At 34.7% G+C, this 22,920-nt stretch overlaps 2 protein-coding genes across 2 annotated transcripts; one reads left to right on the forward strand and one right to left on the reverse strand.

Annotated features, from left to right (window-relative positions):
• Window positions 1-405: 405 nt before the first annotated feature.
• psma4 (proteasome 20S subunit alpha 4) lies at window positions 406-7,208 on the forward strand. The gene is made up of 9 exons (XM_051100391.1): window positions 406-495; window positions 966-991; window positions 1,073-1,115; window positions 1,222-1,384; window positions 4,198-4,275; window positions 4,365-4,453; window positions 4,547-4,677; window positions 6,346-6,469; window positions 6,935-7,208. Exons 2-9 carry the CDS (start codon window positions 989-991, stop codon window positions 7,087-7,089), a joined length of 786 nt encoding a protein of 261 aa, XP_050956348.1. The 5' UTR covers window positions 406-495; window positions 966-988; the 3' UTR covers window positions 7,090-7,208.
• Window positions 7,209-9,827: 2,619 nt separating this feature from the next.
• Window positions 9,828-22,503, reverse strand: oaz2a (ornithine decarboxylase antizyme 2a). The gene is given in 6 exon segments (XM_051099701.1): window positions 9,828-11,831; window positions 14,073-14,158; window positions 14,592-14,764; window positions 17,913-17,990; window positions 17,992-18,043; window positions 22,341-22,503. Coding segments are annotated over 6 exon segments (618 nt in total). The 5' UTR covers window positions 22,439-22,503; the 3' UTR covers window positions 9,828-11,700.
• Between the last annotated feature and the right edge of the window lie 417 nt (window positions 22,504-22,920).

Here is a 22,920-nt window from a genome sequence, read left to right on the forward strand (position 1 = left end):
CACACGACTCTTATGAACCAGTTCTTTTTAGTGTATCTAAAGCACACAACACAGTGCATCAGTTATAGTTTTGGGGAAAATTGATGTACGTAATTTGTAAAAACATACTGAAATTGTCTGATTTGCTCTATACTTAGATTATCATAGTTTTATTCAGATAATACTTAATTGAGGGATATCCCTATGCGGAACAATAATTCTACAAATAAAAGACATTTAAAAAATGTTTGGATGGTATTTGAAAGTAGTGCAAATTTACTGTAATTACAGCTTGTTACAAGTCATATTTTTATTTGTTATTTAATAACATAAAAAAGCTAAATTACAAACTACCGCTGCCGCTAACTAAAGAGGGAACCAATCAGATCGCTTCACGTAACACACGTGACCGACCATGGAAGTGAATCTTGAGTGGATGCGCTTCTCGCAGCAGTGAGATTCTTTAGCGGAGTCGGAGCCGCAACAGTGAACAGACAGCGCGAACACAGGCTTTAGGTATGAAAATATTAATACTTTACTCTATTTTACACACTATATATGATGCCTATCACAAAGTAAAGCCTTTTGTGCATGTGTGAAAAGTTGAGCTGATGTAAGAATAACAGAGCGTAGGATACATTTAAATGAAATGAAAAGTTGCTGCTTCATGCTGATATGCAGGTGCTAATGCTAAAGCTAAAACACATTCATACATGAGAAACTGAAAGCAGCTTTAAAATTCACAGTTATGCTTCAATATCTCATTTATATTAATTTAATATAGTAAAATCACCGTTTTTGGTAGGTTGGATGTGTTTTTGAGCGTGTTTTCTGCTACTTTCTGTTTCATTTTGTTACTCATTAAGTGTTTAAGTTCTTAAGATTTTGACAGCAGTACAAATTATTAAACCTAATAAATATAACAATTCTTAATTATAATGTATGTGCAATCTGTTACTGATCAATTAAGCTTTTTTTCTTTGCAGGATTCATTTTATTTAAGGGCACTATGGTAAGTGTTGCATTATTAATTGATTAAGTGTATTGATTAACTTTATGTTCTATAACTCACAATTTGTTTTTGTTTTAACAGTCTCGGAGATATGACTCAAGGACGACTATTTTCTCTCCAGAGGGTGAGAGACCCCATATCTACTGTTTTATTGTTTTATTTTTATCATAAATGTTGATTTCTTGTCATTTGGAGATTGTCTCAGTTTATGTGTGGTGTGTTGTTGGCAGGCCGTCTGTATCAGGTAGAATATGCCATGGAGGCCATCGGTCACGCTGGCACCTGTCTGGGCATCCTGGCCAATGACGGTGTGCTGCTGGCGGCTGAGAGAAGGAACATCCACAAACTTCTGGACGAGGTTTTCTTCTCAGAGAAGATTTACAAACTCAACGAGTGAGTCGTGTTTGCAATATGGAATTTGATAGATTTGGGTTCAGATCATTTTCAAGCACAAATTGAGCACAAATTATTTAATAATTATGGCTTTTGAGGTTTACTGAGGGGAGTTGAAGTTCTAATAGGGAAGGAATTAATATTTAGAATTATAATTACTTAAATAAGTAAAATTAAAATTAATAAAAAAAAAACAAATTATTAAAATATATTCAAAAATATGTCATAATTAATTAAAATTAAATAAAATGTAATTATATAAAAAATATTTTTGTACTATTATTGGATTTATTCAGATTTTGTTGTTTATGTGCCTTTGTCTTTGTTCTTTTGTCTGTTTTTTTTTAAATATATCATTATGTTCTAGTTTAGATATGGGAGAAAATGGATACATTTTTAATATTTTAAATTAATATTTAGTTATTTTTTTATATTAGAATTAGTATTAGTATTTTATATTAGAATTACATTTCTGTCCTTGAGAAATCTTTTTTTAGGTGTATGAAAGTGTTATTTTAGTATTGTTTATATGCTGTTAGGGTTTATTAATATTTTCAATTGGCTTGTTTCTCTTTTCAGTTTATTTTAATTTTACTTTTAAGTTTTAGTTGTTTTATTACTTTGTTTTTTTGTTTTACTAACATTTTTATTTAGTTTAGGAGCAATTGTAGTAATATATAGTATTTTAAAATTTCATTTTTTAAAATAATATTTAATTATGTTTCTGTGCTTGATGAAATCTCTTTTCGTAAGTGTGTATGGCAGTGTTATTTTAGTATTATTTACATTTACTAATATTTTGAATGAGCTTTTATTTTTGTATTTCCAATATATTTTTAATGGATACATTGTTAATATTTAAAAAAAAACATTTAATTGTTTTTAATATTAAAATTAGTATTTAATTACATTCCTGTCCTTAAGACATCTGTTTTTTTTAAGTGTATGGAAGTGTCATTTTAGGATTTTTAATATGCTATTATAGGGATTACTACTATTTTGAATTAGCTTAACTTTTTCTGTTTCTAGTTTATTTTAATTTTACTTAAGGTTTTAGTAATTTTGTTACTTTGTTTGTTTTTTTTTTTTTTAGTTTAGGAGCAATTGTATTAATATTTAGTATTTTAAATTAATTTTTAGAATTAATATTTAATTATGTTTCTGTGCTTGAGAAATCTCTTTCTGTAAGTGTGTATGTCAGTGTTATTTTAGTATTATTTACATTTACTAATATTTTGAATGAGCTTTTATTTTTGTATTTCCAATATATTTTTAATGGATACATTGTTAATATTTAAAAAAACATTTAATTGTTTTTAATATTAAAATTAGTATTTAATTACATTCCTGTCCTTAAGACATCTGTTTTTTTTAAGTGTATGGAAGTGTCATTTTAGGATTTTTAATATGCTATTATAGGGATTACTACTATTTTGAATTAGCTTGACTTTTTCTGTTTCTAGTTTATTTTATTTTACTTTTTTAGTAATTTTGTTACTTTGTTTGTTTTTTTTTATTTTAGTTTAGGAGCAATTGTATTAATATTTAGTATTTTAAATTAATTTTTAGAATTAATATTTAATTATGTTTCATTCTTTCTGTAAGTGTGTATGTTGTTATTTTAGTATTATTTACATTTACTAATATTTTGAATTTTTATTTTTGTATTTCCAATATATTTTTAATGGATACATTGTTAATATTTAAAAAAAAAACATTTAATTGTTTTTAATATTAAAATTAGTATTTAATTACATTCCTGTCCTTAAGACATCTGTTTTTTTTAAGTGTATGGAAGTGTCATTTTAGGATTTTTAATATGCTATTATAGGGATTACTACTATTTTGAATTAGCTTAACTTTTTCTGTTTCTAGTTTATTTTAATTTTACTTAAGGTTTTAGTAATTTTGTTACTTTGTTTGTTTGTTTTTTATTTTAGTTTAGGAGCAATTGTATTAATATTTAGTATTTTAAATTAATTTTTAGAATTAATATTTAATTATGTTTCTGTGCTTGAGAAATCTCTTTCTGTAAGTGTGTATGTCAGTGTTATTTTAGTATTATTTACATTTACTAATATTTTGAATGAGCTTTTATTTTTGTATTTCCAATATATTTTTAATGGATACATTGTTAATATTTAAAAAAAAACATTTAATTGTTTTTAATATTAAAATTAGTATTTAATTACATTCCTGTCCTTAAGACATCTGTTTTTTTTAAGTGTATGGAAGTGTCATTTTAGGATTTTTAATATGCTATTATAGGGATTACTACTATTTTGAATTAGCTTAACTTTTTCTGTTTCTAGTTTATTTTAATTTTACTTAAGGTTTTAGTAATTTTGTTACTTTGTTTGTTTTTTTTTTTTTAGTTTAGTTTAGGAGCAATTGTATTAATATTTAGTATTTTAAATTAATTTTTAGAATTAATATTTAATTATGTTTCTGTGCTTGAGAAATCTCTTTCTGTAAGTGTGTATGTCAGTTTAGTATTATTTACATATTATAGGGTTTATTAATATTTTGCTTTTATTTTTGTATTTTAAATATATTTTTAATTTTCAGATTTTTTTAAGGAATCATTATTATTTAGTTTGGATATGGGAGTAGTTGTTTTAATATTTAAAAAGTGAAATAAATGTTATAAAAATATATGAAGTGAATCGATTTGAAGTTATTATAATTTAAAATTGAATATTTATGTTTTATTCTATTTTATTTCAGCTTTATTTTGGTTGCTGAAAATGATTTTTAATAGTTTGTTATAGTTTATAATAACAGCACTGGTATATTGTGATTCTTTAATGCAGAGACATGGCATGCAGCGTAGCGGGAATTACATCAGACGCCAACGTCCTCACGAACGAGTTGAGACTCATCGCACAGAGGTGAGTGAAGCATCATTTTGACTCCTGTTAAAACGTGTGGTTTGTTGTGCACATCTGGATTGCTTTAATATGTGATAATGTGTGTGCAGGTACCTGCTGCAGTATCAGGAGCCCATTCCCTGTGAGCAGCTGGTTACTGCCCTGTGTGACATCAAACAGGCCTACACACAGTTTGGAGGTACAAAAATCTAAAAACATTTTGATTTATTTCTAACATGACCCTGGTGAAGTTTTTGCCTGTGGAATATAAACCGTACTTGTGATTTATCAGGTAAAAGGCCCTTCGGTGTGTCTCTGCTGTATATGGGATGGGACAAACACTACGGGTTCCAGCTCTACCAAAGTGACCCCAGCGGAAACTATGGAGGCTGGAAAGCCACGTGCATCGGCAACAACAGTGCAGTGAGTGAAACAGACTCTTTTGCTGGAAACAGAACGCTTCTTTGTCTTGTTTGTCTGAAACTGCCAAACTAGTTCTAGAATGTCCAATTTATTTTGGACTTTGATCACTTGAATCAAATCACCCAAATAGCCATTACTACTGTTTTAGCCATTACTACTCATTACTACTCTACAGCATATTAGAATGATTTCTGAAAGATCATGTGACCCTGAAGACTGGAATAATGATGCTGAAAATGATTCACAGGAATAAATTATATTTTATGATATACTCAAATAGAAAACAACAATTTAAAATTGTAATAATATTTCACAATATTACTGTTTTTACTGTATTTTTAACAAATGTTTGAATGGTAGTATATGAAATTATATTTGAACATTTTGGCTCATTGTTTCAGCAACCAATGAAAGTAGTATTTTCAGCTCCATTTAACATATTTGTCTATTAAAGATCTACTAGATTTTTCTCTTAAAAAATCTAAACAGAATATGCATGAGTAATTGCTTCAAAGTGTTCTTAGATGTCCTCACAAAGCATTTTACACTGTTTTTGTTACTAATCATGTACACTACCAGTCAAAAGTTTTTAAACAGTAAGATTTTTAATGTTTAAAGAAGTCTCTTCTGTTCACCAAGCGTGCATTTATTTGATCCAAAGTACAGCAAAAACAGCAACATTTTGAAATATTTTTACTTTTTAAAATAATTTTCTATTTGAATATATTTTAAAATGTAATTTATTCCTGTGATCAAAGTTAAATTTTCAGCATCATTACTCCAGTCTTCAGTGTCACTTGATCCTTCAGAAATCATTCTAATATTCTGATTTGCTGTTCAAGAAACATTTATTATTATTAATATTTAAAACAGTTGAGTAATTTTTTTCAGGATTCTTTGAATAGAAAGATCCATAGATCAGCATTAAAGTTTGGAGTTGGTACAGTGTTTTTTTTTTTTTTTTGGTAAGAAATTATAGAAATTAATATCTTTATTTAGCAGGGATGCTTTAAATTGATCAAAAGTGATGATAAAGACATTTATAGTGTTACAAAAGATATATATTTTTTTAAAAAGCTGAGCTTTCTATTCATCAAAAAACCTGAAAAACAAAATAATAAATGTTTTTGAGCAGCATCAGAATGATTTCTGAAGGATCATGTGACTGAAGTAATGATGCTAAAAATACAGCTTTGAAATCACTGGAATAAATTAGATTTTAAAATATATAAAAATAGAAAACAGTTATTTTAAATAGTAAAATATTTCAAATAATTTCCTGTTTTTGCTACTTTTTAGATCAAATAAATGCAGGCTTGTTGAGCAGAAGAGACTTTTTTAAAAAACATTAAAAATCTTACTGTTCAAAAACTTTTGACTAGTAGTGTAGATCTTGTCAAACTTGACTTTTTGTTTGTAAAACTGCAAGGGTGCATGTTGGGATAAATGTTTCCTCTTAAAGTTGAGTGATTTACTCATGCTTATTAAAAAATTTATGACCAATCAGCATGTCCATCTGCTACTGCACTGCAATAATATCACAAATCTGCCAGTAGATGGCAATGAGGCACCTCTCCTTAATTCAAGACTTTTCTTCTGTTCTCTGACAAAAAAAGATATCAAAACATCTCAGTTCGGAGACTTAAAGTGTGTGTCTGTGTGTTTTAGGCTGCTGTGTCAATGCTGAAGCAGGACTATAAAGAAGGAGAGATGACTCTGTCGTCTGCCCTCGCTCTTGCCGTCAAAGTGCTGAACAAGACCATGGACGTCAGCAAGCTCTCAGCAGAGAAGGGTGTGTGTTTGGCAGGACAGAGATGGAATAAATGTTTTAGCACACAGACGAAGCCAGTAGATTGAAGCAGTCTGGCGGAGAGCAGGCTTCTGCATTATGAATGATCATGACACCATATACAGACCCACAATCCATCTGAGCTCTCAGCTTAATGCAGCTGATCACGTGCTGGATTGCAGTAGCAAACACACTGCAGTCAGAACGGTCATACAACAACAATCCCTTTAAACAACAGACATTCTGTAAATGCAATGCTTTTTACGTTTTGGCTGCGACCTTTTTTTTTTTTTTTTACTATTAAATCACAATTATATATTGAAAAATGTTAGGAATTATTGCTTTTGTGACTTTATTTGTGACCTTGAAACTATTATGTACAGTTGCACACTCATTCACAGATGTTTAAAATTTCCAATTTTATGGACAAACATCTAATTGCTTTCTTTTTTCTGTCTGTCTTCATAGTGGAGATCGCCACGCTGACACGAGAGAACGGCAAGACCAGAATCAAAGTCCTCAAGCAGAAGGAAGTGGAAGAGCTCATCAAGAAACACGAAGCAGAAGAGGCCAAAGCTGAGAAAGACAAGAAAGAGAAAGAACAGAAGGAGAAAGACAAATAAAACGCCTGCACTTGTTTTCTATTAAAATGCAAACACCCGCTGAGATTCCCAGAGAAATTCATACTGCTCTGTCTGTTGATTTGTCATTTTCTTTATTAAACACCAAACGAAAAGATAAACATGTCTAGTGGTTTTGTTTCTTTTAATCAAATGCACATTCTGAGTGACAATATTCTAGAAGCAGGGTTGCCAGGTTTTTATGACAAAACACACCCAAAACTAGCGTTTTGGAGGGGTCCCCCATAAAAATTGCATTCCACAGGGTAAAATACACGTTTTTTGGTGGGGTTACCCTGGTAAAATTCATATTTCAGGAGCGAAATATCACATTATCAGGGTCGCTTCAACCCACGGACATGAAAAACAACGAATGGCAACATTGTTAAAGTAGCCCAATTTTGCATGAAAAGTGCAGACTTGGCAACACTGTCTAGAAGGTTACTCATTTAATGTCCACATCTGGTGTTTATGATAGGGGTGGTTATATGTTGAATAACAGATAAAATGTTGAAGCGGAAATTCTGGAAATTTGTTGTGTTGTGTAAGAGCTTTCAGGGTGGTGTGGGTTTAGACCGCATTTCTGTGCCCGGATAACCTTTACAAAAAAAAAAAAACTACTATGGTAACCCTAAAATGCCATAGATACCAGTCAATTTTACTACAATGAAACAAAAATATATCATTTTAGTCAATTTATAGACCTTAATCAGGTTAGACGTCATATTTAATACATTTAGTGAGACTGTTTACTATACTACTTTGTATAAAGCTCTATAAAATGACTTGGTTATTACGGTAAATTGTTGCAAGATGTTTAAATAACATTTTATGTGTGATATAAGAGTTAAGGCTCTTATATCAAAAGGTAGGTCTTTTATGGCGGATTAACCAGATTTCTGACTGACTCTTGGCGTATTTTGCCGGCTTTCTAAGAAGCGCGGGAATATTCGGCACGTGTTGCATAAGTGCGGGAACGGATTACAGGCTCAGAAGTCTGACCTGAGCACAATGACGAGCTCGCACAGTAACCTGGCAGCACAGAAATGTTAACGTGTTCCAGACTGCCAAAATGTAGGTCATTTTAATGGACGAGATTACTGTGATGTAACCCAGCACGGATCGTTAAGGGCATGTGGCCTACGGCGATAGACGCTCTTCAGTTCAGTCAGTCAACAAGAGTCAGTCAGCGAATTTAAATGAAGGTACTTCCAAAATAAACTGCTTTCAGATAGTTTTTCAAGACGCTATTAAGTCATGTCTAGAGAACGAATTCAAATGAGTTTTAAGACATAAGCAAGCAAATATTTAGACTTCGGTTCAGTCTGTTTGTGTTAGCTTTGAGGAGATATATAACTAGCCTTCCTGGTGAGAAAAACAGCATATGCTGGTAGGTATGTTTTGATGCTGGTTTATGCTGGTCCTTTGCTGGATTAAACTGGTCCTTTGCTGGATTAAGATGGTCCTTTGCTGGATTAAGATGGTCCTTTGCTGGTTTATGCTGGTCCTTTGCTGGATTAAGATGGTCCTTTGCTGGTTTATGCTGGTCCTTTGCTGGGTTATGCTGGGCCTTGACCAGCAACATGACCAGCATGACCATCAAAACATACTTAACCAGTATCCCAGCATCAAAACATACCTACCAGCATGTGCTGTTTTTTTTCACCAGGGCTCTTAGTGTATTTCTAAACGCTATTCAAATTTAAAGCTTAGAATTGATATTAACAGTCTTCATCTTCTTGTAAAAAGCAACAAATAGTAAGTATACCAACAAAGGGGGAAAAAACTAGTCCTTAAGCAACTGATAATGTTTTATATGCAAATTGGTGTGTCTTACCATATTATTTTAAATTAAAATAAACAGTAAAACAGTTTGCACTACAAACCAGTGTGTTCAAAATTAAGATAATACATGCATTATCTTAATTATGAACACACTGGTTTGTAGTTCAAACAGCTTTACTGTTTACTGCATGTTGTTATTCTTCTAATTATTTCCCTGTAGGCGATTTGAAGAATAAGGTGGATGGTAAAAGTGTAGTGGTTTTTCGGCATATTGACTGCCATTTGTATAACCACAGTTTTACAACAAATACTATGGTTGAACTATATAGTGTAGCAAAACCATGGTTAATGTGTAGTTTCCACGGTTTAACTACAGTAACCATGTTTTTTGGTTTTCACTGTTTCATCATGGTTAATTATCGTACGGTATGAACATTTTACAATTAATGTGATTAATTGTGCCATGCATAGGTGTGTTATTTATGCTCTGTGGATTTTACCATAGTGTTGCCACAGAGAATGATGGGAAATGTAGTTTGGTTGTAGAAACCTTATGCTAAATGTAATATTTTCTGGTGAATGTTATCTGTTTCTTATTAACAGTACACAAAATGTGTACAAACTAAACTCATTAGCAGCTAAATTTAATTATGATAAATATATTTAACAGATTTCTTATCATAGATTGGTTTTGAAACAAGATCGATGGTTTGTTTTTAATATAAATGACATTGGGGAGCTATGAATGATATTAATTAATTAATTAATTAAAAATACACATTTTTACTTAGTCCAGTTGCAGTAGTTTAGTCTTAAAGTTTACTTTTTTACCCCTTGTTTCCACAATATTCAACATTCATAACTTCATCTTATTTCTCTTTTCAGCTCATGACAAAGAATTCATCTGGAATAATCTTCATATGTGGGGAAAACAAAAAAACAGGTAAGTCATTAAGTTTTGTTTTGTCACGTGTTTTATTTGGACATAAGGAAAAGGTTCAAGGTATACAAGTGTAGATTGTCATTAAATGATATCTGATTTAATCTAAATTCTACACTACAAAAAAATCAACCAGTATAGACAAAATAAATCATATAGATAAAAATAAAATTTTAAGTGGATGAACAAAAAACATTCTCTAAAAGCTTATTGTCACAGCCCATGAGGAAAGGTAAGATCTATTTACACATGCAAAACCTAAAGGCCATCCCGCTCAGAAGTATACAGAACTGCATTGCACCTAATTATCCACAGAGATGACAAAGAATCAAAGAAACAGAGGCTTCCGTTTCAGGGAATGTTTTTGCATGTTATACCTGACTGTGCCGGGACCAAGCCTGCTATCTGAAGGTGCTGCTACGGTAGATTCACCAGTCTTATCTGAATGAAACTTGAGGCGTTCTCTTTGAATGGAGACCATTATCTTTGGCAAGTATGTCAAGTTCACTAAACACCGCAAGACGTCTTGACGGCTCGAAGCACATCTCGCTGTAACGGATGTGCGATGCACCGTGGGCTGAATTGCTTGTGTTTTCCTAAAGTGCTTGTGTTAAAGCCCCTGAGGGGCTGAGGGTGGGGTTGGTTCGCTCTCATGTTTCCTGTTGGTTTGGGATGGTGAAGACAAAAGGTGTGATGGACTACAGTAAGACTCATGTAGAAGACCTCTGCATCTCCCTAAATAAAAATGAGGAGCTTCAGGATTTTCAAAACTAGAATGACTTCATCACAAACATGCTCATGCATCTAGAAGTTTTCATGTCTGGCTTTGTTTTTAAAGAATAAAAAGCCTGATTGAACAACCTCTACTAAAAGAATTTGTTAAAAGCAAACCTCACAAACTAAACTCAATCTAAACTTAAACTCAAGTGCCTTGTTGGGGTCTGGAATGATGCACTGTTTTGATGAACTTCGCTAGAATGCTGCGTTCCATCCAATATCTTTAACTGGCAAAATAAGCTGTTTACTGCATGACGTTTGGATGATATATATATAAAATAGTAATATGCAAATGTGTGATCATCAACAGTGAGGATCATTTATTGTTTTACACATCTGTTACTGCAGCGTTTGATATAATGAGGACAACTTTGTCTTATTGATGTGCTTTGTTAGCTCAAAACTGAATGTTTAACATCAACTGTGCACATCTCGCAGTTTTCATACAATTTTGCATTTTGAAGTGCATTCTATTGCACTTTTGTATATTGGAAGTTTGAAATTCTGAAGTTCTGACTTGAATGGAACACAGCATAAATGCAAACAAGTGTTTGAAGGGCGAACTACGCTGTTGAAGTCGAGTCTTAGTTGCTAAGAGCTATTCAGCTTGTTTCCTCTGAGAACATTGAATGATTAACTAGTGAAAGTTTCAGCTGAAACTCCTAAAGAAGAGTAAAACCAGAACAGAGACTGTCAGTTTGGAATAAACCAAAGATAAAACCATTTCTTTGGTTTTCACCATTATCAGCCAGTGGAAACAGTCTACAATTGGTTACAAATCCATTCCCTTCTGTAAAAGTTATCACTACCGTGTCTGCGATCTGTATCCTGTTCTGAATGTTCCATACGTAGTGTACACGACAGTATAGACAGTTTGATATATGGTGTGAATTAACAGAGAGGATATGCTGGATTTCTGCGTTAGCACCACCCCACCTCCCGCTGATGGAACGACCAATCAGAACCGATCGGTGGGATCATAATGGAAGCTGAACCAATCAGAGTGTTAGTGGGCTCAGCTCCGCCCCTCCCCCTGTCTTAAAAGTCACTGATGCAGAGGTATCGAGGGGGAGGAAGGGGGTGGGGGCATTTTAAGAGTGAGAGTGTGATGGTCACTCTTCATCAGAACTGCTGCTGTCCATGGAATAGACCATGAAGAGAAGATCAGGTCGGGCCGGCACCAGCGGGTGACCTGGTTTTACTACTTCAAAACCCATGTAGTGGAAAGTCTTCATGATGGACACTGCACAAGTGGAGACAAAGACAGTTGCTTGTTTAGTGTATTAAGGTAAGTATCAAAGTCATTTTTCGGTATAAAAGATTAGATAACCCAAATGAAATTTCTGTTATCATTTACTCACTCTCATGTTGAAAAATAGTTCTTTGCCACTGTCTGAACTGAACTTGTTTTATGAAATGATAAACCTTACATGGTTATTGAATTGAAGTGAATGAATGCTTAAAAGAGAAGTTCACTTCCAGAACAAAAATTTACAGATAATTTCTTAATCCTTTTGTCATTCAAGATGTTTATGTCTTTCTTTCTTCAGTCATAAAGAAGTAATTTTTTGAGGAAAAGATTTCAGGATTTCTCTCCATACAGTGCACGTCTATGGTGCCCCCAAGTTTGAACTTCCAAAGTGCAATTTAAATGCAGCTTCAATTGGTCATTTTCTAAAAAAAAAATGGACAATTTATATACTTTTTTAACCTCAAATGCTCATCTTGTCTAGCTCTGCGTGAACTCTATGTATTCCGGTTCAAGACAGTAAGGGTAGGTCAAAAAACTTGCATCTCATTTTCTCCTCCAACTTCAAAATCGTCCTACATCGTTGTGGAAGTACCGATCCAGTGACAGAACGGAATTACCAAAAAAGGTAAAACAGCGATGAAGGATGATTTTAAAGTTGGAGAAGAAAATGAGATGGGAGTTTTTTGACCTAATCTTTCTGTATTGACCTGGATTACACAGAGTTCACGCAGAGCTAGATAAGGCTAAAAAGTTGAGGTTAAAAAGTATATCAATTGTAATTGTTTTTTTTGTTTTTTTTAGAAAATAACATTGTTTTGCTAGATAAGACCCTTCTTCCTTGGCTGGGATCATTTAGAGCCCTTTGAAGCTGCATTTAAACTACATTTTGGAAGTTCAAACTCGGGGGCATCATAGACGTGCACTATATGGAGAGAAATCCTGAAATCTCATCTTGGATGACGTGGGGATGAGTAAATTATCTGCAAATTTTTGTTCTGGAAGTGAAATTTTCCTTTTAACTGACTTTAGCAAATTTAAATTCAACTCATATTTGAATACGTTTGCATTGCCGATTCTGTTATTTTCCTGTTTATTACTGTGAAGCTGCTTTGAAACAATGAATTTTTTTTGCAGATTGTCCACAATCATAATAAGGCTGTCAAGCTCCAAAAATGTCAAAAACCATTATAAAAGTGCACAAGTAGAATGGATGAGCCATATTTTTGGAATCTAGCTACCTTATTTTTCATTATAGGGTTTAAATATAAAACTTGAAAATATCTGTGGTTGTGTTGCACAGAAGAAAGTAAAGTCCTGTTCACACCAAGATGATAACTATAAAGTTAATAATTGTTCTAGCTGTATAAGCATAGTAAATCCACACCACAAATATATCGATAACAACAGATAAACAATTTTAGCTAAATCACTTTCAGAATGATTAGCCAATCAGAATCTATCCTGCTTTAAAGCACTCAAGCATTTAAAACAACAGACGACAAAACTGCACGCACGCTTTTAATAAACAGCGTTTTCATGCGTTGGTGTGGATGCTAATATAGTTATCTTTATAGTTCTCGTTCTTAGTGTTAACGGGCTTTAAAGAACTTGTTCACTCCTGAATTAAAATTACTTGATAATTTACTCATCCCCATGTCATTCAAGATGTTCATGTCTTTCTTTCTTCAGTCGAAAAGGTTTTTAAGGAAAACATTCCAGGATGTTTCTTCAAAAGTGGACTTCATTTGGGATCAGCGGGTTGGAAGTCTAAATTAAAGTTTCATTGCAGCTTCAAAGAACTCTGTCTAGCAAAACGATCGTTCGTTTTCTAAAAAAAATTTGCTTTGTAAACACTGGGTCGGTACTTCCGCCTACGTCACGCATGACCTTTCCAACGTGATTACGTAATGCATGAAGTCCAGCTAGTGCAAGACAAGCATTTGTGGTTAAAAAGTATATTAATTTTTATTTTCTTTAGAAAATGACCCAATGAATTCCACTATATGGAGAAAAATCCTAGAATGTTTTCCTCAAAAACCTTCACTTCTTTTTAACTTACGACAGAAAGACATCAACATCTTGGATGACATAGGGTTGAGTTAATATTTTAAGGTTATTTTAATTTTGGAGTGAACTAATCCCTTAAGTCATTTAGGTTTGGTACAACATGAGTGTGAGTCAATGACGACAGAATTATCGAAATATTTCAAAGTGTGTTTAAATGTATCTTACATCGATCGTCTCTGTTTTTCTGAAGCCACAGGAACACGTAGCTGACTTTCAACTGCTCCTCTGCAAACTCCAGCAGCCTGGTGAAACTGCAGCGTAATGAGAGAGACAGAGATGGTGACGCACTGCTGCTTTTACATAATGTCTACCTTATGTAATAATGCAGATGTACTTGCCACAGAACAACACACACACACATTTAAAGCTTTCTGACAGTCCACCACCTGCTTGCTGAAGGTGAAACACTCTTCTAATGCCTGCAGTGACCTCAACGCCTGACATTATTTAACGGACTCAAATGAGAAATGACTGGAAGAACTTTCATCAAGAGCGGCTATATATTTCACAGCCTCATACCAGTGATGAAACGTCACACTGAAAACCAACTCGAGCTGCTTTTCACTAAAAAAATTAAACCAGCCGTTCATTCTACTGTGACCTAAAACTGTCTGTTAAAGCCAAACCATGCAGAAGCAGACGAATACGGTTCCGGTGTCGGGACAGATTATTAACCCAACGTACCCTTCTCTGCTGCCATTGTGAAGAGCTCCAGCGGGGATTTCCAGGTAGAGTGCGTCGTCTGACAAAACCGCGTCCCAGCAGAAGAACCGTCGCTCGCTCAACTGGTACTGGAAGTGCAGGACAGGGGGCGCTCCACTTACCGACCCCGCCTGGGTCACCGTCAGCTTTTCGTCCTGGAGGAGACATAGGCACATAGTGTTTACACACAAGCTTGTTGTCTGAACGTTGTTTATAGAAGCCCAAAGGTAAATGTTATAGCTCAAAGGTTGTTCTTTGGCTTTTCAGATTTAATGGAGAACTCTGTTACGTTTTGTTTAAATATCAGCTGTGTTTTTAATGCTTCTCTGAAAATTCCAAAAACAGACACAATTGTTGTTGCATAAATTAGCATACTGTATTTTTCTCACAATATGTGTCCCTGGACCACAAAACCATAAGGGTCAATTTTTGGAAACTGAGATTTATACATCATCTGATGCTGAATAAATACGCTTTCCACTGATGTATGGTTTGTTAGAATAGGACAATATTTGTTCGAGATACAACTATTTGAATATACGGAATCTGAGGGTGGAAAAAAAAATCTAAATATTGAGAAAATTGCCTTTAAAGTTGTCCAAATGAAGTTCTTAGCAATGCATATTACTAATGGAAAATTAGGTTTTGATATATTTACGGTTAAACATTTACAAAATATCTTTACTTAATATCCTAATAATTTTTGGCATAAAAGAAAACTTGATAATTGTTACTGTTTTGACAATGTATTTTTGCCTATTGCTGTAAATATTCCTGTGCTACTTAAGACTGCTAGTTTTGTGGTCCAGGGTCACTTATTGCATCCATATAGAAATATGTAATACCAATATACATATCATTTCCAAGACTTCTGAAAACAGCCTTAAAACCAGTTTTCAGATGTGAGATCTGCATTGTATTGAATTTGTGACATCTGTATTGCAAGTTGGAAATACCCTCAGCAATGTGGGAGTATTTTTGGTAATAAGCCCAGTGTTATCCTACACCTTTTCCTTAATTTTGTCTGAATATTACCAGAGTGGCATATTTAAACTCAATCATTTGATATAAATGAGCTCAAGAAAGGCTGACAGTCACTTACACAATAGGTTTCACAGGTGTGAGTGATCCGAAACCTCTCAACCTTTTTGAGACGGTCACATGTCTGCACACAGACAGTGCTGACATCTATAGTCTCGCACACATGGTCAGCTGTATGCTGAGCTCGAGTGCCGAGTGCCAACACCGTGCGTATGTAGGCCAGATGGAAACTCTAGTTGTAAATATGGCACAGAGCTACGTGACAAATAACAAGCTCTAGAGATCTCTTCACACCCGGCTCCTCCTTTGGGCTGGTTGTCTGTGTGTGTTTTTTGGAAATGCCATGGTTTGCTGTCCCAGGGTCTTATTGAGTAAAGTATTCATTTACTCTTTAGGGTTTTTATTCAGGATCATGCTGTAGTAGTAAAGTAGTAAACTGAGATGGGCTGTATTGATTAACCAATATACGTGCTGTTCTACAGAATTGGTGCAAACTGCTGTCCCAACAACCAAAAAACACATTTAAAAAGCATTTAAGTATTAAGATCTGTGATGTTTACTAAGATCCTTCTATTATTTATTGAAACCCAAAATAATATTTAAAATATCAGTAAACTTATCTGTGTGTAACTTTAAGGAACGTCACTACCGAACACCTTTTTTTCTGCAATTAAGCACACTTTTTTGGGAGTTATTACATAATATTTAGTTTTTATATGTGTACCACTGTTCCAAACTGTGCTAGCTAACCATGTGCTGATTAGCAACTTTGAGTTAGGTTCAAAAGTACCTAAAATGGTCACTACTGAAACCGTCACGTCCAAAACATTTGGTGAAGTTTCGGTAGTGACATCGTTGTTTTTCTGGGGTGTTATCCCATGAACAGTCACGACCGAAACATGTCACCATTGTTCTGGTAGTGACAAATGGGAACACCTAGTCCTTTATTTGGGGGAAATACATTTTTTTTTAGTACAGTTATGCAATTTTTTTGTGTTTTAGTATGTTTTAGTAGTGTTTTAGTATGCAAGTTAAAATTCTGTAATGTGATGTGGTCACTACCAAAACATGGGATGTTTTGTCAAAAAAAGTATACTGAATTATCAACTGAGATGTTATGTTTTTGGTTCAATGTATATTTAAACTAATGAATCCTTAACTTTGAAATCAGTATGATCAACTTTTTGCCTTTTACAAAGAAAAACTGGATTCAAAATACAACAAATCTCATAAATTACACTTGAAATATTGTTAAAAACGTAATTGTTATTGATTTACCTCTGAAAAATATTGTAATAAAATGGCAAAAACAATTTTTTTTACAATGTACAACAATATTTACAATGTAGATGTCAGCAAACTTTTCAATATAAGGGTCAATATAACCCTTCTAATTAAATTAATATTACTGTGTTTTGGTAGTGAGGACAAATATTCCAAAACTCTGAAAATACAATTTGAGTATTAACTGCACAATTACTAGAAATGTGTACCTTGGATATTATACAGTTTCCATACATGCACATTTTTTGGAAAAAGACATTTCTTTAAAACGCTGACTTTGCACCAATTCTGTAGAATAGCCCATATCTACTGATATTCCCAAATTTTGAGATAATCTTGTCAAAATATGACTAAATATTGTGTTAGAATAAGTGTATTTCATTATTAGGTCTACATCTTAATTGTATTACTTCACATCACATGCTCTGCAGTGAATGGGTGCCGTCAAAATGGGAGTCTGAACAGCTGATAAAAAACATCTCAACATCACTCCAGTCCATCAGATAACATCTTGTGTTTTTAACTTTAAGAGTCCTCTATCCATAATATTGCTTTCTCCAGTAAAAAACTCATCATGTCTGAATCAGGAGAGAAATATGCACAGATTAAGCCCTGTTTACAAGCAAAAACAGCCTAAAACAGTTCTAAACGAATATGTCAAATTATTTAGGGACTAACATTTTGACCAGATGGTTTTGTTTTTTACATGCGCATAGCCTTTCACTTCACAAGACAACTGATGGACCGAAGTGGTGCAGATTACTTGTGGAATATTGTGATGTTTTTATCAGCTGTTTGGATTCTCATTTTGACAGAACCCATTCACTACAGAGGATTCACTGGTGAGCAAGTAATGTAATGCTACATTTCTCCAAATCTGATAAAGAAACAAACTCATCTACATCTTGGACGGCCTGAGGGTGAGTACATTTTCAGTACATTTTTTAATGTGAAGTTTGTACAAATTTGTGTTCTTACCTTGTGCAGTACGCTGTGAGGGAGATCCCTGCTTGTCCCTCGCCCACCCGGGATCTTCGTTAGTGGGAGAGGGGCATCAGGAGCACCACAGAGGCCCTGGAGCCCGCTGCCTCGAGCCCAGCACGGCACAACTACAAGACAGAAAGAAACAAATCATTTCACAGCTGTGTAAGATTATCCTAGAGTGCATTAACAAAAATTGGCATGTGCTTCTAAAAGCTACCTTCACTCTGTTTGTCTCCAGCATCATGACTCAAGTGCATGATGCAGCTTGGCACAGGCCTGAGGGTGCCAGCTGATAACAGATACCATCCTGCCAACAGCATAACAACAGACTGACTGTCTGCTTCAGTAAAACGCTGGCACTTTTAAGGGCTCGCTCTCTCTATATTTGTTCTTATGGCTTATCAGACACTGTCACCTTGTAATATTTTCTGCAGCACTGTTTTCACATTAACACTCAGTTCTCTGATTACAGACTATGGCGCCACTTGAGAGATTCAGATGGAGTAAAACAAATAGTGTACTAATATCAGTATCAATTCCAGAAAGGTATGTATTCTGAACTAGATAAAAAAGCTTGTCAAGACAAACTTTGATGTTGGCTTGAAAAAGCCAAGCAATAAGCATTTTTGGAGTTTCGGGAGGCATCTTGGACTTTATTGAAAGCAGGTAGCCTGCTGATTTTGCACAAACTTCATCAGGTCACTGTGCACAAGCGTAAACTGACCTGATGTCCGGTTTACACTAACAGTAAGCAGAGATATTTGGATTCTTGGAGACAGATGTTTCACTTTCCACTAGACAGAAGGGAGGCAGCTCGCACAGATCACAAACAAGCACATGATGTGAAAACAAGTCTGTAAATAGCAGCTTGGCTGAGAACATTTCACATCCCAGAGGGCTTGAGTTACAGCACTGGCTTTTAGAGATGGTAATAACAGACATTTACGTCCCCATGTCACGCTGGGAGATCTTTGGATCTGACGGCTCATCTGGAGCCAGGCCGCACGCTGTCAGCGAAAATCTCTCATTATGATTGAAAGCATTCTAGAAAATGCAAAACATCCCAAGCTAGATGAAGGAAAATGAGATCTCATGATCCAAAGTGGCAATACGCTGATCAAGAAACAGAACATTGATATGTTATGCCATTATCAGCTGACAGCCATGCGTGACATGGTTATGGCACGCTGACACAAATGAAATGGCTGTGCAAAGCTAGGGTGCTTTTTCACGTCTCATGAGCCAGATTACCCAGCAGGCAAATGAAAGGAGGGAGGTGTAGTGGTAACCAAACATGTATCCCAGGTGACAAAATCTGCATGGTGACCATATAAAAAACAAGTGAAGCTCTTACTGTTTACTTTCCTTTTGGTTACTCTACTTAAGTACAAAGAATTAGTATGACCGATTTCTCAATATACTACTGAGATGTTCTTGATTTGCTCCTGGTCTCTATATAGAAGCAGTGTGTATCTGTAAGTGAAATGTCAGCTTGTTTTGAAAGCCGACACTTTTACCCTCTGACATTCAAGGACCGTCCCCACCTTCCACCGTGTCTGAATATATGCTCTGGATCAAAACATATTCAGAGGAACTTTAAAGAAAGAAACTATGAAACAGTTATGGTTCTTTCTTAGATTCATTTAACATTCAAAGAACTCCTTCCTTGCACACCTGTGCAAACTTCACAATCGCAAAGGTGTCCTTCACGTTTGCTTGTGGCTTATATTTCCAACTTGGTCTCATCACGAAAATGTACCTGTGGGAATGTTTTCGCGAGACGCAAAATATGTGCCAATAAGTACATATTGCATTTTCCAACAGAAATGTCCACAAAGTGGCACTAAAAGAGAATTCGTCCCCCCCCGTATGTACATATGGTACGTTTAATGTGACAATGGTTTTGTACGTCACCACAGTTTGTGATGTTTCAAATTCCGTCCCATCTGCACAACACCTAAACCTACTTGATAGTATGAACAAAAGTGAATGTGACGTAAAAACACAATCACAAGCATGCCGTTTAAGCTTGTTTTCAGATCTCATCTGTCAGCTCTTTCATCGGGAGTCATGTTTTTCACAGGATTCATACCCAAGGATTCTGCATCCTAAGCCCAATTCCGTACCGGTTGAGCTACCGACCAAGCTTGTTACGTGTGGAAAGCGAAACATATGCGAATCATAACTGTGTACAAAATCGATTAGAAAGTGCTCGCTGTTTTACCGCCTCTAGTGGACATTTCTGTTGGAAGCTGCAGTAATATGTACTTATTGGTACGAATTTCACGTCTTGCAAAAATGTTCCCACACGTACGTTTTGGTCATGAGATCAGGTAGTACATTTCTAGGATATTTGGAGTGGTTGCTAAGTTGTGCTTGCTTTTCTGGTGATATAATGGGATTTTTGCCAAGTGAGAATTGTAAGAATAATCACTTGAAAAAAAGTATTAACAAACTTCCCTCAAAAATTGTCTGATTGGTTCCACTTGTACCGTCCAAGAAACCTTTCCATTGAACAAATAAGTCTTTAGGTTACTAAAGTGTTCTTCACACTAAGAAAGATGGTTCTTTTAAAAACTGTTCTATGAAAGGTTCTTCAGAATAGGGAACCCAAGAAGTTTCTTCAACAGAAACACTTCAAATGCCAATTATGAACAATAGAACACTCTCAAAAATAAAGGTTCTTTATTGGCGTCAATGGTTCTATGAAGAACCTTGAACATCCGTGGAACCTTTCAAATGCAGAAAAGGTTCTTTAGATTTTAAAAATGTTCTTCTTTTAGGAACTGTTCACTGAAAGGTTCTTTGGCGAACCAAAAATGATTCTTCTATGGCATCACTGCAAAAACTCTTTTGGAAACTTTATTTTCAGGAGTGTAATACAAGACATGAATAATGTTTGATTTATGAAGAGTCTATCTCCAAAACAATCCAGTGTCATTAAAGATCACTCCTGATTTCAGCTGACCTCCAGGACCAGCACTGGATCTGTTTAAACACTGGGATTCAGGTTAATCTTTAGTGTAGTAATTACTGGCTCTGGTAAGTGTTTGGAGAAAGACCAGGAAACAGTCAAAACCAAAACAGGATACTGCGAGTCTTCCAGGAAAACAGTTATCATTTGGCTACAGAGGGACACGAAGGGTGCCGTCCGACCTTCAACTCACAGTTGAATGCGTTTCGGACCAATCGCTGACCAGCAGACATGGCAGGTTTGTGTTTTTCACGTATCAGATTACAAAGGCCCATGCAGGCGGCCTACTTTGACAAGAAGTCTGACATGTTTCTATTTTGTCGGATACTTAGCACTGCTGCCTTCTTGAGTAAAGTGCTTCTCTTTTGAGCATTCCAGGTCTGGATGGATTCCAAGTGAAACAACAAAAACACAACCAGAATGTGAGGTTAAGAAACAGGACGTCACATAAAATGTGAGTAAGGATGGTTTTGGGATGTCATCCCTTGACCTGCGAGGAAACGTGTTCACGTAAAATGCATGGTGCAGTGAATTCACCATGATGTTTGAATTGGGAATGGGTGTATAAACACAGCCACTGCAGTTATTTTGCATCTGAACAACAGAACTTTCTATGAACTAGCTTATGTAATGTTTGTCTAATGTTCTGTCCCCGTATTCCTCGCCCATAATATCTTAAATCTCAGATCTATTGTGGTTTATCATTATCAGCTTTTCACCTGCACTTCTTGTGCTAATGTTGTTATAGAAACAAACATTTCATTGAAAACAACCGCCAGTGGTGTTTCATAACAGGGTCCTTGCAGGTGATCTGTGCTGGGTTTTCCATCCTCAATCCAGATTACGAAATCGCAAAGGAAATTAGATTGTTTAGGAAAAACTAATTAAGTTTGGGCCAAGGCGAGCAATTTGGTCCTGTTACAAGCTCATGAATCCTAATAGAGTTGATGGGGTTATGGATGAAATATTTATAGCATCAGTTCTCTCTCACACACACTCATCTGTCTGCTGGACATTAAATTGGATTTGGTAACACTCTCTGAGTCTGATCCTTCAGAACATCACAATATATCCTGCCCATTCATAATTTTCATACATTACATCCATATATCCTAACAAAATATAAAATAGAATTTAAATATTACTATGAGTACTAAAATAAAATTATATAAATATGCAAGAAAACATTTAAATAGTTAATATATAACTATTTTAAATAAATATTAATGTGAATATATACAGATATTATGAATTATTATTTAAATACATTTTTATGTGTATTTAATTAAATACATTTCAAGTATATATTTCAGTATTTAAACATATTAATGGCGTGTAAAAGACTAAAATGACATTTCGAATTATCATAATCATCAGCTGCAAAAACTTGCACGAAATTCATATGTTGCATAACTGTAAAACATAATCATATAACGTTATTTTCTCACCTCTCCTCTGTGTTGCACATGTTTTCCTCGTAGACCGCTTTACTCTGATAACCCAAAGATTGACTGTTGTGCAGAAAGTCCACGGAGAAATGCACCATGTATGTAATAATTCTCCCAGACCCGTTCTGCGATAAGCGCTCCGTGCTTTGACACTGAGCACTGACTGCGCGCTGACGTCGTGGAACTGCTGCTGAATATTAATGAGCCCACGTAACGTCTGCCAATCGAACGTCGCGACAGCTTTATTAATATTCATCGACGCGCAGCGCGGAGAATCATGGGAGACAGACGCAGAATAGGGAAGTGACAGTGAATTTACTTGTATTATTCTGTTTTTATTATCAGTGAGGTCAGTATAGTGAATTTGCAATGTGACATGGTATTTAAGGGAGCACAGTGAAGGCACTGAAGGCTTCTGGGAAATGAAGTTTTCAACTTTGAACATTTCAAAAGAGTTTCTAAATCACCTAATTTACATCTAATTTGCCTATAAATATAATAAAAGTGCTAATATCAACAGAGACGTCATGTTGCATGTCAAATCTTACAAAAACCAGACTTAAAAACTTACGAATCATCT

The sequence above is a fragment of the Labeo rohita genome, chromosome 25, assembly GCF_022985175.1.
Source record: "Labeo rohita strain BAU-BD-2019 chromosome 25, IGBB_LRoh.1.0, whole genome shotgun sequence".
Taxonomy (NCBI): domain Eukaryota; kingdom Metazoa; phylum Chordata; class Actinopteri; order Cypriniformes; family Cyprinidae; genus Labeo; species Labeo rohita.